The sequence below is a fragment of the Tauraco erythrolophus genome, chromosome 11, assembly GCF_009769465.1.
Source record: "Tauraco erythrolophus isolate bTauEry1 chromosome 11, bTauEry1.pri, whole genome shotgun sequence".
In the NCBI taxonomy this organism is placed as follows: domain Eukaryota; kingdom Metazoa; phylum Chordata; class Aves; order Musophagiformes; family Musophagidae; genus Tauraco; species Tauraco erythrolophus.
In genome coordinates this window covers 18,911,318-18,927,877 of record NC_141475.1, presented here as the reverse complement: position 1 = coordinate 18,927,877, position 16,560 = coordinate 18,911,318, and the positions used below count along the sequence as shown (strand labels likewise).

The 16,560-nt window shown below is 51.6% G+C and overlaps 1 protein-coding gene across 1 annotated transcript in view; it reads left to right on the top strand.

The window, feature by feature from the left end:
• PDE6D (phosphodiesterase 6D) overlaps window positions 1-8,628 on the top strand; it is a 39,239-nt gene extending 30,611 nt beyond the window's left edge. The window contains exons 3-5 of the mRNA XM_086618381.1: window positions 4,484-4,609; window positions 5,460-5,565; window positions 8,013-8,628. Coding sequence (XP_086474507.1) covers window positions 4,484-4,609; window positions 5,460-5,565; window positions 8,013-8,094 — 314 coding nt within the window. The 3' untranslated portion in view covers window positions 8,095-8,628. The remainder of the gene's footprint in view (window positions 1-4,483; window positions 4,610-5,459; window positions 5,566-8,012) is intronic.
• Window positions 8,629-16,560: the final 7,932 nt, after the last annotated feature.

Below are 16,560 nucleotides of genomic sequence, written 5' to 3'. Positions count from 1 at the left end.
GAGTGCTGTTTCCAAAATGGAAAGGATGGAAATATATTGACTTTTCTCAGTATAACAGCAGGGTTTAGTCAAGGTAGAGGTCAAATGGAGAACCAGTGAAGAAGCATACACATACCTTGCCTGCCTACAACTGTCCTAATGTTCTCTTGCACTAAACTTGACCTCTGCTTTAAAATGGCATACATGGCACGTTTGCTCTGCTCTCCTGCCCCTCTACCATTGCTAGGAAGGCCTGTTGCCCTTCCATGTCCATCCTTGCTGAGTAGCAGAGGACTTTGCTGCCCCTTACTCTTCTCTGTGACAAAGTACCGTGACAGGTAATGTCCCTTGCCAAGAGCTTGGCTTTGGCTGTGTGAAGAATCTGACCTCACTGAATTAATTTTGAAGGCTTTTCTATTACGTGAGTACTGCAGTTGATCTCCAATAAGTGGAGTGAACATGATCATTTAATTATGCTGGTGACATTGATGTATTTTTGGTTAAACATCAAGGACTGAGTTCTGCCTGTCACTGCTAGGACTCAACCTCTCCCACAAATTGGAAAATCTATTGTCTCTGAGGGAGGCAGCCAGTGTATAAAGATCCTCCTCTGCCCAGAAAGCGAACAGAAAATGTGTGGCAAAACACTGTGAGTCCAGTAGTCTTCCAGAAATATACCTGTTTTCAAAGCCAGCTTAAGGTGCAAGAGAAACAAGTTGCCTTCTCGTTATTTGATCCCCAGTCAACATTCATCTGCTTTGTGGTAAGAGTTCATTAATAGGACGAGTAGTAGGTTGTCTCAGCTTAAGAGGGGCGTGATACCAGGAATCGAGGGTGCAGGTCAGAGCTAGAGGAAAGCAAAGCTGTGACCCAGTGATTGCTACGAGCATTTTCCAAGCTTTGTCTCCTTCAGCCTTGCTAACCTGTACACCCATTCTCATAGCAGTGCTAACAGCTAACAGCCCTGCCAATAGGCCTTAGCAGATATTTATTCCTGCCTATCGTACAAGATAGCTATATTGAAGGAAGACATTCCGGCACCTTCATCTACAACTGTAGGAAAGCAGTTGAGGTAAAACTTTCAAAATAAATGTGGTAATTTGTCAGTTTAAAACTAAATCTCTTAAACTGTGAGTTATTGATGTGTTGCCTTCTTGAAATAACTGTGTAACAGGAGACCTAGGAGAAATGAGGAATCAGGCCTTAGAAAGCAGAAGAAAATCAGCTAAAAATACTCCAAATCTTCCCAGATTTTGTGCTGTAAAAGTTTCTCCTTGGACGCATGGCTAGACTTTGAACCCCCTTCACTCTGTCTCAACAGACTGTTGCACTGCTATGGTTCAGTGCCAACTGCAGGAAGGTGTGTGCTCTGGGGCAGAGAGGACAGCTGGAGCTGTGTCTCAGGAGGGTTTGTTGCATTGCCCCGTTTCCCTCCTGCCATCTTTCTCGCTTTGGCACATCATATCACCTCACGGTGACTCAGAGTTTCCTCACATACAAAACAGGAACCCTCACCTGCATCAGAGGAGCTTGGGGAATTAATTAAAACATAACTCTGGCACGAGATTAATGTCCATTGTACAAGGAATTGTTAAGACCTTATCCGGTGTGCAGTTCGGTCATCCATCTTCTAGATGTATGGCCGCAAACTGGAACAGGTGCAGAGAAGAGCTATTAGGAGAAGTGACTGAAAAGATTACAGATGGGAGGATGGTCTTCCTTAGGAAAAGGGAGGAAAAAAGCCATTTTAGTATGGCTTAGCAAGAAAAGAAGGCTGAGATGGATAGATTATTCTCAATAAATAGGCTAAGAAAGGGGAGAGGTGTCCAACACAGGAGGATAACCTGACCATGAATTAAAAGGAGGTTCTGGTGCAGTCCTGCAACAGAAACAGTGAGGGCAAACAGTCAGAATAATTATTTTAAAATGAAGCCCATGTGTCTCTCAGAGTCATTACATAGTACTTGTGTGCATGTGTTCTGTGGCCATTCAGGGCAAATCACAGTCTAGACGTAGCAAACAAAGACTCAAATATATAGCAGAGCGAATAAAATGTATTTCCTTTAAACAAGACTTCTATTTGCTTTTTAAACAGGCCTTCTATTTAAGTACAGTTTCTTTAAAAAATGAACTCTTTAAGTTTCAAATCACGATACTGTATTACTACCTAAACTTACCATTACCACTTAGATTAAATAAAAAGAATATTAATGTGGTATTGGATTGCTGCTGAAGTCTTAAAGTTAAACCGCTGAAGGTACTGAAAATCACTGCCTGAGCACTGGAGCTGACCATCTAAACCAGCTTTTGAGAGCAGGAGCTTTTCCATATACCCAGTCAGCTCAATTCACTGACAGAGCCTTCAAAACTGGGAGAAAATCTGAGACATGCAAATCTGTAAAGTTTGGTTTCTTCCACTCTTGGAGTAAGCTGCTGAGGTCTAGCACTTGTGGAATCCCCAGTGTTGTTCCCAGTCACCACAGCTGGCTTTCATTCAGGAAATACAAATAATCCTTTCATTATCTAAGAAAAGATGTCGTTTGAAATACAAGAGAAGTTTGGCTAAGATAGCTTTCTTTCCTACACATCCCAAATATTTAAGGAAGTTTTATTAAACTATATGAAAACATAATAATGATACAGGTTATTTAATTGAATTTCAGTTTCTAACTAAATGCAGTTGGACCCAAAATGACTTGCTTAGTAAATAAGAAATACGTCATTTGTCACTTTCTAATCTAATCAGAATTAAGTATCTGACTAAATGTATGTTAGCTGTGTACATGCTTAAATGAATGTACAGGTATAGTATATCCTCAGGCTAACAAAAAGCAGTACTGAATTTAGGATAAAGTCTGCTTAGCTGCATTTCAGCATGTTTTAAAATGGTCCTAACTGACGAGAATCAAACTTCTTTCTCTTCTGTCTTTTTAATGGAAAAAAAAGAGGTATAAAAGCAAAATGAGTTTAAAATTAATAATTTCAATTAAAATTTTCTGCTTGATGATACACATATTTAAAATCTCTTAGATCAAGGGTTTAAAGACTACATAGTCCTACTTTTATTAAAAGTAACCTTTTATTTTGTAGTTTTACAATGTTAAAGCAAACATTCTCAGCAGTCTGTCTTGGGGATGAAAGAAACGTAATTACAAAATTGCAGAAGTCATTTTATACTTAACTGCAGAGGGATGTTTATTCATAACAGGCTGTAGTCTGTACTTGTGAGGGCAGTAAAGGATGGTGCCACGCAGATTTCTGTGCTGAAAAATGACTAAAAATAATTAGAGAACTTTTACATTTAAAACTATACACTTTTAACTTTCATTTTTACCTTTTCTTTTTTTTTTTCCAACAAACCATGGGCTGTGTACTTCTCCATGGGATAGGATGGTAGCTTACATTCCCTAGTCCTCCAGTTCTCAAAATTGGTTTCCTATCAAGGTCCTACCCCATTAAACTGTTCCGCATTAGATGGATTTGCCTGGGGTTTGGTGGACTCTTCCTTTTATTAAACAGCAGCCTGCTGTCTGCTCATGGATGTTTTGATACACTTTCCATTTAGGAACAGTTTGGCTCATAAAGCACATGCCAGCTGTATTCCCTCCCCTCTTTATTCTAATAAATTTACATGAAACATTTTCTAATACGCAGGAAGGATTATGTACAATCACACCACTGAAGTATGACCGGCTTGGGAGATTTTTAGTATATTGACTCCCCCTCGTATTCTCCTGATTAGGACCTTTCAGCATATTAATCAGTGCTCCCAAACTGTCCCTTCTCTTACTCCTCCACCTCTAAAAAAAGCCTTACAAAATATCTACTAGGTGCAGTTTGCCACTTGCTGTTGGAGTCTTACCCATTACAAGAGCCCACATACTCTGGATTGCCAAATTACTCTCTCTCTCTTAAACTCTGTATGTAGTCTGGTACTGACTTTCCTGCCTCTGTGGGTCTCAGCGTTTGGGGAACAGACATCTTGTACACTTTTACAGGACAGCTTCAGAGCTATGTGAGATGGCTGGAACAGTGCTGCTGGGCTGGGAACGAGCCGTTTGTGGTTTGCTGGGGATGCACACTCTGAAAGGGAAGGAGAAGTGAGAAGGGCTAACACGCTTGGTGTACTAAGCAGCCCTTCGGCTGCTTGTGATCTTCAGTATGCTTCCTAAAGTCAAAAATTCAGTTGCATCTTATTTTTTTACATGAAAAGTTGTGTCTTTCAGTAATAAATAGTTAAGAACCAGAAGTCTCAGAGATCAGTGTTGTATCCCTGGTTCCGTCACAAGTTACATTCCTGGCTCTGGGCAAGGTACTTAATACATTTGCATTTTGTATTTCACTCCTGGAAATGTAAAAACAAAGTCCTTTGTGTTTGCATTTGTCCTGCTACTATGATCTGGTACTAGCACTAATCATTATTTCAAAGTATATTATAATAGCACCTGAATCAGCTGGGTTTGTTCTATTGTGTCCAAATAATTCTTCTTTATCTGTTTCACAGCTCGAGTTCCTAAAAAAATCCTGAAATGCAAAGCAGTGTCTCGGGAGTTAAACTTTTCTTCAGCAGAACAAATGGAAAAATTCCGACTGGAACAGAAAGTTTATTTCAAAGGGCAGTGTCTAGAAGGTATGCGTCTGCTCTGTGTGCAGTCCGGCTGCAGCGCAGGGAGTGACCTCAGCGCCGCGGGGATTAGAGAAACTAAAATGGGTTGAACGTGGTGATTTTAATTTTTCAGAGTAGCACCGAAGCACTCATCTTGTCAGGACTAATGGGCCACAGTATTAGGGATAGCATTTCATAAGTGTATTAACACTTCGTTACATAAGCAAACAGTCTGGGTAATCGTGCTTCAGGGCATAAATCCACCGCAGGCTGCCTGAGGCAAGAAAACAGGTTATCATAGTCACCCATTTCGGGGATTCATGCGTCTTCCTCAGGAGCACCTAGTGCTGGCCACCTCCAGACTGGAGGCCAGGCTGAAGGAACCTCTGGTTTCCTTTGGTTACAGCAGGGCCACCAAGTATTGTCTGTGTCACTCCAGAGCTGCACATCTGATCTCCCTCGCTGCAGCATTACTCTTAATCTGGGGTGGAGGAGGGTGAGATAAAACATTGAGCACTTTGTCTTTTGGGTAACCAGTTGTACGCTTAGTCTCAACTGGATCCGGGGGATGTCTGCAAGAGGGGGAGTGTGGTTTCCCTGTTCCCAATTAGGTGTGATGAAATTTCCACTGAATGCTGAGGAAGTGGTGTGGCTTTATCGTTACCATCAGCTATTTTAGAAAGGGAGTATCTGCTTTAAGAGGAGGGCAGGGTTCAGCGCAGTTTAAGCTGTACAAAGTAATTTAAATGTAAAATGTTGGCAGCACAGCAGGACAGTTTAGGGAGTTCCCCAGCGTGTCAGGTGAAAAGCAAAAGGACCATTTGTGGATTTTATCTTCTTTCAAATGCCTCTGGATCTTCTTTTTACTTTGCAGAATGGTTCTTTGAATTCGGTTTTGTGATTCCTAACTCCACAAACACTTGGCAGTCCTTGATAGAGGCAGCACCTGAATCACAGATGATGCCAGCTAACGTTTTAACGTGAGTGCCTTGGGCTTACAGAATCTGAGAGCAGGCAAACAAAAAGCAGTTTGTGGCATTTCCTTGGGGGCCACAGTGGGAATGAAGAGAGGGAGCTGCTACCAGCTCTGAATCACCCTTCACTACTGTTAGCTGTTGAGAGATAAAAAGGGCTAAGCCAACCTCATTACCTTCTTTCCCGTAGTCCAATTTGCATTAATACAGCAATAAAAATTTGGAGAAAGTGGAACTGTTCCTTTATTAGAGTTGCTTAATTTTTTTGAAAGGTGACCAATGAAAGGATTTTAAAATGCTTTGCAGCTTAATACCCCTTACATCCCGGGTGGGGGGGAAAGTTTGGGCCATTTTCAAATCCAGCTGTTGTTTAAGGTGGTTGTTTTTCATGCAGTGTATCACCCATGGGAGCTGCTCTAGCATTTGTTTCATCACTGGACCATTTTGCCAAGTTTTGTGTCTTTTACATTGGATTATAAACTATGCATTTAGTCATATGGAGTAGCATCTGAGGATAAAATACACCTAACAGGTAGAAAACTGTCATTTTAGAGTCACCCATAACAGGATTCATGCACCTTCCTCGGAAACGTCTGGTCCTGGCCAGTGTTTGCACGTTGACTTCTGAGCAGGTCAGCGATCTCTAGGGCTTGTGTCAGAATAAAGCATCCTGGGCATTGCTCTGAGTGTGGACAGCAAGGCACGAGTTTTGGTGGAATGACGGAAAAGGCTCCTTGAGGGAGAGCCCTGGGAGGCTGTAATCACTGACAAAAATCCCCCCTCCAAAAAGCCCCCCTCCCTGCAGTGCTAGATGGGTGCTGGCAAGCTCATGAGGAGCACATTGCCAGCAGAGACAGAAGGGTATGGGAATCCTCCTGCCAACAAGAGGCAGACAGGGAACAGCCAGTCTCACCACAAGGTCACTGTGTCCTCTGGAAGACCTCCCTCTCCAGCGTTTTTTCCCTCTCATTCCCTGTCTGGAGGAAAGCCAATCACATAGAGAAGACACTGGGATGGGAACTGCTGTCACTGATTTCTTCTCACAGCACGTTTCAAAGCGAGAGTGGGCTCAGAAGAGAGCATCGGTGTTCGAATAGTCCTCCCTGGCACAGTCTGCTCAGAACCTTGCAGGTGCCGTGTATGTCCTCAGCTCCCAGAGCTGGTGGCTTTCAGTCAGTACAGGATGAGCTAGATTTGGGAATCAGAGTAAAGAAACAAAGACATCTTACAAGTTGGTTTTTACAATTTCAGGAAATCAAGGCATTTGCATGACTGAGAGTTTTGAGAGTCCAGTTCCCAAGTGACCTTGAGGATTTTTTCCAGTGTCTCATTCTTTCCCTGGAGTCTGTCCACTTGTCATGGGCAGCCCAGATCCTTCTCCAATTCATGGAGGTGTCCTAAAGTCATTCTTGAGGCTTTTCAGTAGAATCACCAGCCCTAAGAAATCCAGAAGATTTTTGTGGTGTGGCCCAAAGAAATCAGCATTTTTCAGCTGTCAAGGCTTGGAGAGCCCCTCACTTTCTGATATTCCCAAAGACCTCATGTTTGTCTCGGTGCTTCCATAGCAGGAAAGAATGGAGATGTGGTATTTGGTGCTAACCCAGGCACTCTGTGCAAAGGATTCCAGGATGACTGAATATTAGACTGAGAACATTCCCTGACATTTGAGTTCAAGCATTGGCCACACCACAGTGAAAACCTGACACTCTTGCCGGGTTCCGCTTTGCCAGTGTTACAGAGGACAAGAGCCACAGCGGAGACGGAACTGCTCCTTTGACTTTCAAGAGCCAAGTTATTTAGACATGGTCAGATCACACTGCTCAGGTGTCCAAGTGTTGTAATGGCCCCAAAGATCTACTTTTGTCTACCAAAGTCTCAAAGTCAGCAACTTAAATCATCAGAACTTCTGTCACACCCAAATCTACGTTTCTGTTGCAGTCCGTATAAAATATGCTTGTGCATTTGCATTTAAGCACTTCTTGAGGGAAGCGACATGTTAAGGTGGTTGAATGGTTGAAGTAGCTTGCTCAGCACTAGAGGACAGAGATGGGGAATGAAAAAAGAATTCTCATCCGTTTTCACAATTCACTGCAAGAAAAAGGGGCCTGAAGGTGCTGGGACTGCTGGTTTATTTTTAGCAATAGAAGTAAGCAGAAGTTTGCTGTTTGTTAGCACTCTCTGCAGCCTGCGTGGTACTGTGCCCAGAAAGGGGGGACAAGGGAGGGATAGGGGGAACTGCTCCGTGTAGGAACGCGGTGGAGAGATCCTTCAGCCCTGATGGCCCCCAGAGCAGGACACAGTGCTTATTGCATGCAGCACCAAACCAAAGATGGGGTAAGATGTGGGGGGTAAGATGTCAGCCCAGGCTCGTGAGAGCACTGGGAGAAGCAGCCGTTTTCTGCTGTTCGTGCACTCTTGTAATACCTCTTCTGTCTCCTCTTTTCCTTCCACAGTGGCAATGTTATTATAGAAACCAAATTCTATGATGACGACCTTCTCGTAAGCACTTCCAAAGTGAGACTTTTCTACGTTTGAGATGGGGCTTTTTGGAGCTGTTTTAGTTTTCCTCCGTACAGTTCTTGGTGCAGAACCCCCCGACTATCCAGTGGAAGACACTCCTGTAGGCGGTGACCCTGGGGACCAGCTCAACATGGGTTGTGACCTTTGCCTATCAGTTATTTCGCTTTCTCCTCTGACAAGACCAGACCAAACCCTCAGAGACAGGACCATCTGCTCAGCGATGCACTGGGGAATAGAGGTTGTCTCTGAACACGGGCAAACAATGGTCATGCAGAACCAATACTGTAAAGTATGTTAGTCTCATCCTTTGTACTTCTCTGGATCCTGGTGTAATCTCCTGTTTCCACTCACACTAAACTCTCAATGCGTTTCATTTTGGGGGGATTAAGTTAAACTTTTCATTTTTCTCATGTTGTAGGTTTTTATCCTTTCACTGGATTTCTGTGTAACTGGTTCACACATCCTCTTACCCTGAACTTGTAAAATAGACTGTGATATCACCTAATGTAATTAAAACAAATTTCTCAATTAAAACATTCCTACCGTCCAAAGAAGGGAAAAAATGTTAGTTCCGTGCGTTTTCCTTTCTGTTATAAAAATGCCCTGCAGCAGGTACAAACTCCTGTCACTCAAGCCAGCAGCAGAACAGGGCTTTCCACAGCCCTTCTTCTTCCACAGCCCCCATGTCCTTGTTAAATTTCTCTTCCTCCAGCTGACCACATCAGAAAGATTTCCTGACTTCTCTGACCAAGGTTTCTCCTTGGCCTCATTTCTGTCTGTTAAGTCCCATGGGCCAGTTTGTCCTGCTTGCCCAGTCACTGGTTTCTTCAGCAGCACTGCACGCTGTTCTGCTCTTCGAAGTTCCTGGGGACACTCAAACCCCTCCAGAAAACCTGTGTTCCCCTGAGCCCACCAGCCTGAGTCCTGTGCTGAGCTGAGCTCCACGGAACACAGCTGCGGCTGCGGTTGCTGGTACCAACAATCCCCGTGCACGCACGGCTCTAATGACACACAACGGCAACTTTGCCACGGTGGGCTTCTCGAGCCGTACCACTGCTCTCCCTCTCCCCTTGGCATTTATCATCAGCTCTGGTATGTGTAAATTTGGAGAAGTGGGCACCTCCAGCTTCTGCTCTTAAGTATCACGGGCAGCTTTATGATCACTCAACACCTTGGTCAGCCTGTCATGTGGCTGGGCTTGAAATCCTCGAGAAAGTCATGGGGAAATGAAACGCATCATTTCAGATCTTGAGTTCGGACGCGGGGTGTATGTGGGAGGGATACAGCATCATTTTTTTTTAGGTGAACTGAAGTTGGACCATTAATTCCCATGAGAAGAGCATTGTAGCAGCTTTCTCATGAGCCCTCGCTGATGGATTTCAGCCTGCAGGACTCACAGGACAGAGTCTTCTCAGCAGCATTGACCCGTCCTGGGCCAGCCTAAACAAACAGACCCACCAAAATGCCTTCTGCACTGAGCATGAACGACACCCAGCAATGGTGATCTTCATCAAAGAGGACAGGGAAAAGGTACCCAAAACCGAAAAATATAAAAGGTTGAGGATCTTGAGAGCAGGTACCTCTGCATTCTAGAATAGGTGCTCTCCTAGACATCACAGGGGGTGTCTCAGCAGAGACAGGGAGAAGGTGACTCCTCTGGCCAAGCCAAGCTACGACCAGGTGTCGGGGATCCTCTGTCCCCGTGGCAGAGGGATGCTCCCAGCGGGACCGGGCCTCACCCGGCTGCCCCTCCGCCTAACGGCAAACAGGCTCCGAGCTCGCGCACCCGCTGAACCGCGTTGGCGAGGCCCGCGCTGCGGGGATGCCCGCACGGCCCCGCACGCCGGAGCCCTCCGCGGGCGTTCAGGCGGCCACCGCGGGGTGACCTGTCCTGGGAGAGGGACCTGGAGCGACGCGGGTCCTGACACGGCCCGGGGGAGCCTCCGGAGCCCCTTCCCCGCCCGCCGGGCCCCGCCGGCCCGGTGCGCCCGGTCGGAGCCGCCGGCCCCGCGGCGGCGGCGGCTCTGCGGCGGGTCATTGCCGCCCTCCAGTGGCTCCGTGGGAAATAGCCGGCAGCTCGCCCGCTCCTGTCCCTGGACCAGCCCCTCACCGTCCCCCCCAGCCTCTCCCAGTCCTCCACCTGTGCGGGGCTCAGCCTACCTTAAAGAAGCGATGGAGCAAATGCTGGGGCTGGATCCAGCCGGCAGAAACGCCTCGCTAGGGCAAGGGAAGACAATCTGGTCTGACCAGACACCACCCAAAATCCTCGTGAAGGGCCTCCAGGTGCTCGGAGCAGGAGCCCGTGCTTGGCCCCGGCAGCTGCAGGTCGCCTCTCTGTGCAGCTGAAGGGGATTTGGGAACCCTGGGAGAAGGGGCAGGAGATGCTGCCAAGGCACTGTCCTCAGCATGTCCCGTTCCCAGGGCCCGAGCATGGCATGGGCAGCTCTAGGGGTCCCTTGTACAGTGCCACCGGCACTGGGGCAGCAAAGGCTCTGGCAAAGGGAAAAGTGGGGCTGAAAAGGGCAAGAGCAAGAAGAAAGGAGGTCCAGGGTGTGTGTGTCACCGCAGCCACCACCTGTCCAGGGTGGTTCTGGCCACGGTCTGAGGGCAGCCCCACACCACCCTCTGTGCAAAGGTGGGGAGGGGAGAAGTGAGAGCAGGGAGCAACACAGCAATTCCCCCTTTTACTTACCAAAAAAGTTCCCACTTGGAAACTCAAAGCCTTGGTGGGCATCTCTAGGGCAGGGAAACTTTCGCCAGCCTGGTCCACGCATTGGGCTCTGCACAGGGGAGGGCTCCAGGGTGGTGAGAGGGACCATTTTGGGGGGCTGGGACCCAGCTGGGCCAGACAAGAAGCCTCTCGCCACCCAGGGCCCTTCCCAGAGCCCAGCCACTTGCAAAAACCCTGACTCACCTGGAGCTGCAGCCTCTCGGTGCTTGCTGGAGCTGTCGGTATTTGGCCAAGTGGCACCTGGGAGAGGCAACCAGCCAGATTCAGCAGCAGCAGCTGCCACGGGCGAATCCCTGCCAACAGCTGTGGCTTTCCCCAGCTCATTGGTCACAGGTGGGGTGTTTTGGCCTCAGCAGCTCCCGTGGCGGGCACGAGTGCCTTCCAGCCACCGGCGTGCAGTGGGCATTTGTTTCTGCAAGAGCCTCGGGGCAGGGAACATGCTCCACAGGCTGCTCCCCGCCAGCCGGACGGCCGCCACATGGGGCTTGCCCCCCATGTCAGGAGGGCTGTGAGCCGCCCCAGCAGCCTGCGGAAACCCAGCAGTGAGGGCCAGGCAGCCTTACAGAGCCTGGACATGAAGCCAAAGGCCGAGAGGCGCATCGGGAAGTGGAGAAAGGAGGGAGGGAGAAGCAGGCGAGAGCCAGGGCTATGCACAGCCCAGGGGGCTGGCACGGAGAGATTTGGGGTGAAACTTGTGAAAAGCAAGCTTCATCCTACTCATTCTTCAGCCACATCTTCACCTGTGAGCCATCCAAGCTGGGGTCTTGCACAGCCACCAGGTAAAAGCACGGGAGGAGGGTGATGAACAACACACTTTTGTCTTTAGGGGAGCTCTTTGCATAGTTTTGGGGTCCATCACACCACAGAGTCTCCCTGAAGCATGGGCATGGCTTACGGCAATGAAAAACACCCATCGATGGGCTGCAGGGCTGGCTGTGAAGCGGGACCCTGACCCTGGGGATGTCGGGCTCTTGCCTGCCTGCTGCGATGAGGGTGATGGGGGCAACAGGGCCAGCTCCTCCCCACCACACAGCAAGCACCACGTCTCAGACCCTCGCTGCCCATTGCCAGCACCCCATCAGGGTGGTACCCACCCCAGCTGCCACTCGAGCACCTTCCCCGGCAGCCACAGGGGCTCCCAGCTGCCCGACCGCCCAGCAAAGCCGACTGGGGCTCCCGCTGGCGCTGTCCCAGATCTGCCCTGCCCAATAATGCTCAGGCAGGGAAGCAGAGCCGTCCTAATGCGGTTAATTAGCTGATTCACGAAGGTTACTGGCGAACAAAAGGCGCACAAACAGCCCAGGGCCACATTATGTTCGGTGCCTGCTTTGCTACTCTTACCTTCCCGCGGGTGTGGGCAGCGCATGGCAGCGGGCAGCGCGTGGCAGCGGGCAGCGCGTGGCAGCGGGCAGCACGTGGCGGCGACAGGCAGCACGTGGCGGCGACAGGCAGCCTGCAGGGTCAGCGTCGTCTCATCCCGCCTCACCTGGCCCTGTCCTCCCCCAGCAGCACCGGGAGAGGGAACAGGAGGGCTGGGAAGGCTCCGTCCCTCTTGGGAAGTCACAGATCCTGCTCCTGGGTCACCAGGACAGTGCAGGCAGGGCCCCGGCAGGGCATCGAACCAGACACAGGGACTGCGGGGCTGCCAGGTGACTTGGGCGCAGCCCCATCTGTCCCCAAAGACAGGAGGGCAGCCAGGGCAGAGGCAGGTCCCAAAGGGCTCCTTTTCAGTCCGAGGTGCCCAACTCCTCCTGCCCCAGGGAGCCTCCAGCCACCAGCCCTTTGGTGCCGCAGGACCTGGGAGTTGGGGCTTGGCACTCGCCTCCCCCCACTGCACGGCTGACATCCACATCCACGGCAGTGCTCCCCATCGGCACCCCCTGCCACAGGAGGGGAATGGGGCCAGCCATGGCCACTGCCCCTCCTGCAGAGCATCCCGTTCTTATGGCATCCAGCTCTGTGCCCAAATCCTGCCTGCTCTCCCAGCGCCAGGCAGGGTAGAAACTGTGGCAGGCATGCAGGAGGAATGACAAGCTGAGTGGGGATAAGCTGGGGATGCAGAGCAAGGGGAGGAGCGGACAGCGGGAGAGTGCTGCAGAAAGCTCTCCTGGTGTCCCAAAAGCCAGGCTGGAAAGGGCTGACATTGTCCTGGGTGTGCAAAAGGGGAACAGTGAAAAGTTGTGGGAAGGGATCACACCCACACCAGCTATGGAAGATGGGCACTAAGAAACTGCTGGGGATGCAGGAGAAAGTCACAAGAGTGACGTGAAGACCCTGACAGTGAGGGACTTACAGAGCCGGGGTCACCTGGCTGATAGAGAAGCAAAAGTGGTCAGAGGAGAGGGCAGAGGCCCGATTTCCATGGGATGAGGTGGCAAAACCAGCAGCTGAGGCTAGATACAGGAACTGGGAGCGCCTGTACCCCTTGATGCTTCCCGGATCCTTGCAGGAAATTCCCTGGCACAGAGCAGCGGCACTGGAGGAATAGTTGTGGCTGCCCCAAGTCAGAAGACACTGTCATCCCCAACAGCCGCCGTAGCTCTCGAGGGGAGCGCTGGGGCGCGGGGCTTCCCAGTCCGCGGCACTAGATGGTGCTGCAAGACAGCCACAGCGCTCCGACCGCGCGGCGCCGGCGGCCCAGCGTCCGGGAGGGTGGCATGGGCCACCGCGGCGGCCGGGGAACCCGGGAGAGACGCCGAGGGCCAGCTTGGGCTGGCCACCCCCACGCCAGGTAGGCTGGTGGGCCACCCGGGATGGGACATGCCACCTGCTCTGCCCCAAGAGAGGAGCAGCCCTTGTGCTGGATGCGCTGAGCCCTGTGCCAGCCCGGAGCCCCCGGGGATACCAACGGGCACGCGGCCAGGACCAGGGCTGCTTCCACCGCCGGGTGGGATGTTCCAGAACCTCTCACAGGCACCAACACCTCCGTGCCTCGCGCCCGCCTTCGTCCCTCTTTTGGCCCTACCCTTGCCAAGCTGGGGGATGCATGGGAAGCCCCAAGAGCCCGAGGCCACGGCTAACGGCCCAGTGGGGCACCCCGCAGCCAAACGCAGCTCCCAGCCTTTGCTGGGGACTAGCCCACTCTGTGGGGTGCTCCATGGCCACCCCATGGTGCAGCACTGGGCAGGGAACAGCAGCTCCACTGCCTGCTTGGGGGCAGGTGCCCCCATGCTCGCCCCTTTCACGGCGCAGCCCCGCCATCCCGCTCCTGCCCACTGCTCACCCCCCCACGGCACTGCCCCACAGTTGCAGCCCTGCTCCCACTGCCCATCCTGGGAATGGGCCTTTGCTCTGTGGGGTGTCCCCAGGGAAGCAGCACATACTCATATCGGGGGGGTGAGCAGGGCTCAGGGGATTTACCCAGGGACAGGGACCCATCCCCTGCAATGGCCAGGGTTTGGCTCGCCAGGGGGTTTGGGCTGTTGGCTCTGCAACCCACTCCTGCACCCATCCCTGTGGGGTGGGTGCACCCCACAGCACCCAGGAGTTGCTCTGAGCCCTCACACTGCCTTTGGGGCCTTCTTGGTGATAGAGCCAAACCCGGGCAGGCTCAGACGGCTCCCTGGCCCCACACAGGACCACACTCCCTGCCACCCCAGCCAGGCCATTTGGAGCCATGCCCCTTCCCTGCCTGCGGATCTGGGGGCTGGCAGTGCCGGGGCTGCTGGCCAGGGAGGAGGTGGCTCACACTTGCCATGGATTGTCCTCCTCAGCTTTGCCCATGGGTCATGCACCAACCTGAGCATCCAGATCTTTGGTTCGGGCACAACTGCATCACCCCTCACACCACCCCCCCGCCCCAAGCCATGAAAGAGGGGTGCTGGTTTCCAGCTCCCTGGAAGACCAGGGCTGGGAGCCTGCTCCACCTGCAGCAAAGGAGAGGGGGCCAGAGAGGTGCACACAGAGCCTGGAGCACCTCCGTACCCAAAGCGAGCAGGAGGAGCCATGTCCCCACCCGGCTGGCATGCAGGGCAAGGCAGAGCCCCCTCACCTTCAGGCCTCCCTCCTGGGCAGGAAAGGACACACACAAAGACCCCATCCCCACGGATTTACAGCCTGAGGTCTCCATCCCTGTGGATTCTCCAAGTGCTCATTGGGTTGAGCTTTCTCATCCCCCCAGCTGCCTCCCTTGCACTGTGCTTTCTTAGGAAAGGGAACTACTTGGGGATATGGTTTAATGGGGATTAGGGACGGTTGGACTGGATGATCTCTAAGGTCTTTTCCAACCTAGAAATCTATGGATGCCAGTCTGCTCTGAAGTGTGGCACTCGCTGCTTCCTCCCACATCTCCTCCTGGGTCACACGTGGTACAGCACTACGGAGGGGCCTCTGAGCCCACCACCCCCAGCCACCTCCCACCCCTCCCTCTGGGACTCCCCAGCTGGCCATGACAGGAGCCATGTCTCTCCTTGGGGCACACAAAGACAAGGGTCCCCTGCAGCCATTTGGAGAGGATTAGCTTGGCAGGAGAAGACAGAGCAACCCTTGACAGAAGGAAAGATGGAGGATTCCCAGGTGTCTGTGCAGGAGCCACAGGCGCTCCAGCCCTGCTCCCTCTCCAAGGCTGCCGCCTCAGAGGAGTGAAGGATTGGGGTGGTGGCCCCAAGGAGAGCTGGCAGCAGGGGTTAGCATCAAGCTGGGTTTCCCACCTCAATGACCTCCACTGGGCTAGGGTCCACCAGGTCTCCCTGACTGCCAAGTCAGGGTCCAGGACCAGAGCTGCCCTGGCTCACCGAGGGGGACAGGCTGTGGGGCACAGGGCAGCCAGGGATGAGACACGAACCAGATCTCCCACATCTGCTCTTCAGCGTGGGCTGGGCTCTCCTTCTCACACTAGACAGCTCTCGAGGCAAGCGTGCAAACATCCCCACACCATGTAGAAGGTGCATCCCTGCTGCATGGGATGGGCAAAGACTGACCAAGGGTGCTGAGCTTCCCGAGCCCACGCCCAAGGGGTCTGCTCCCACGGGACACCTCACACCCTGAGCTGGGTGCTCTGCCTGAGGAACAGCCCTTTGTATCTATTTTCAACAGCAACGCCCCAAAAGTGCTTCTGTGTTTGTGATCTTGAGGAGATGTGCCTGGAGGGCAGTTTCACTCATCAGACTCTTAAGTAGATGCCATTATTTGCCCAAACTGCACCAGTAACTCCAGCCCGTGTCTATTTTGGAGTCCAAGTCCTGCATTCCCCACAGGCAGGTTCTCCACCAGGCCCTCAAGGTGCTCCAAATTTCATTAAGGTTGTCGAGATGCAACAAGAGAGTTTTGGATGATGCTGACTGAAAGCTACAGCTGGTGCAGGACAAGCTTGAGCTGATGAAACAGGTCTACTGGTCCATATCCAGCCCAGCTGCCTGCAGGGCATGGGCTCAGCCCCACTGGTTACACTGGTTGGGACTTTTGGTAGCACGGCTCCACTGGTGCATTGCATTTCAGGACGACCACATGGAAGCTCTCTCAATTCACCCATTTGTTCAGCCATGTGCAGGACACCATCGCTCCAGCTGAGGTCCAGCCACAGCAGAGTCCTTGTGAACGGGTTCCCTTGGTCAAAGTGGCCACCATTACACATCAGCACAGCCTAAGCCCTTCCAGGCTTGCACAAGGCACCTGCAGCTCTCCTGACGACTACTTCTGGGAGCTGCCTGAGCTACCTTCAGTGGTCAGCAGCCAGCTAGCACGCCCCAAAACAGCTGCAGCCATTCACCTCCATGTCTCCAGGACCAGCGTGATCAGCAGTCTAACCAGGA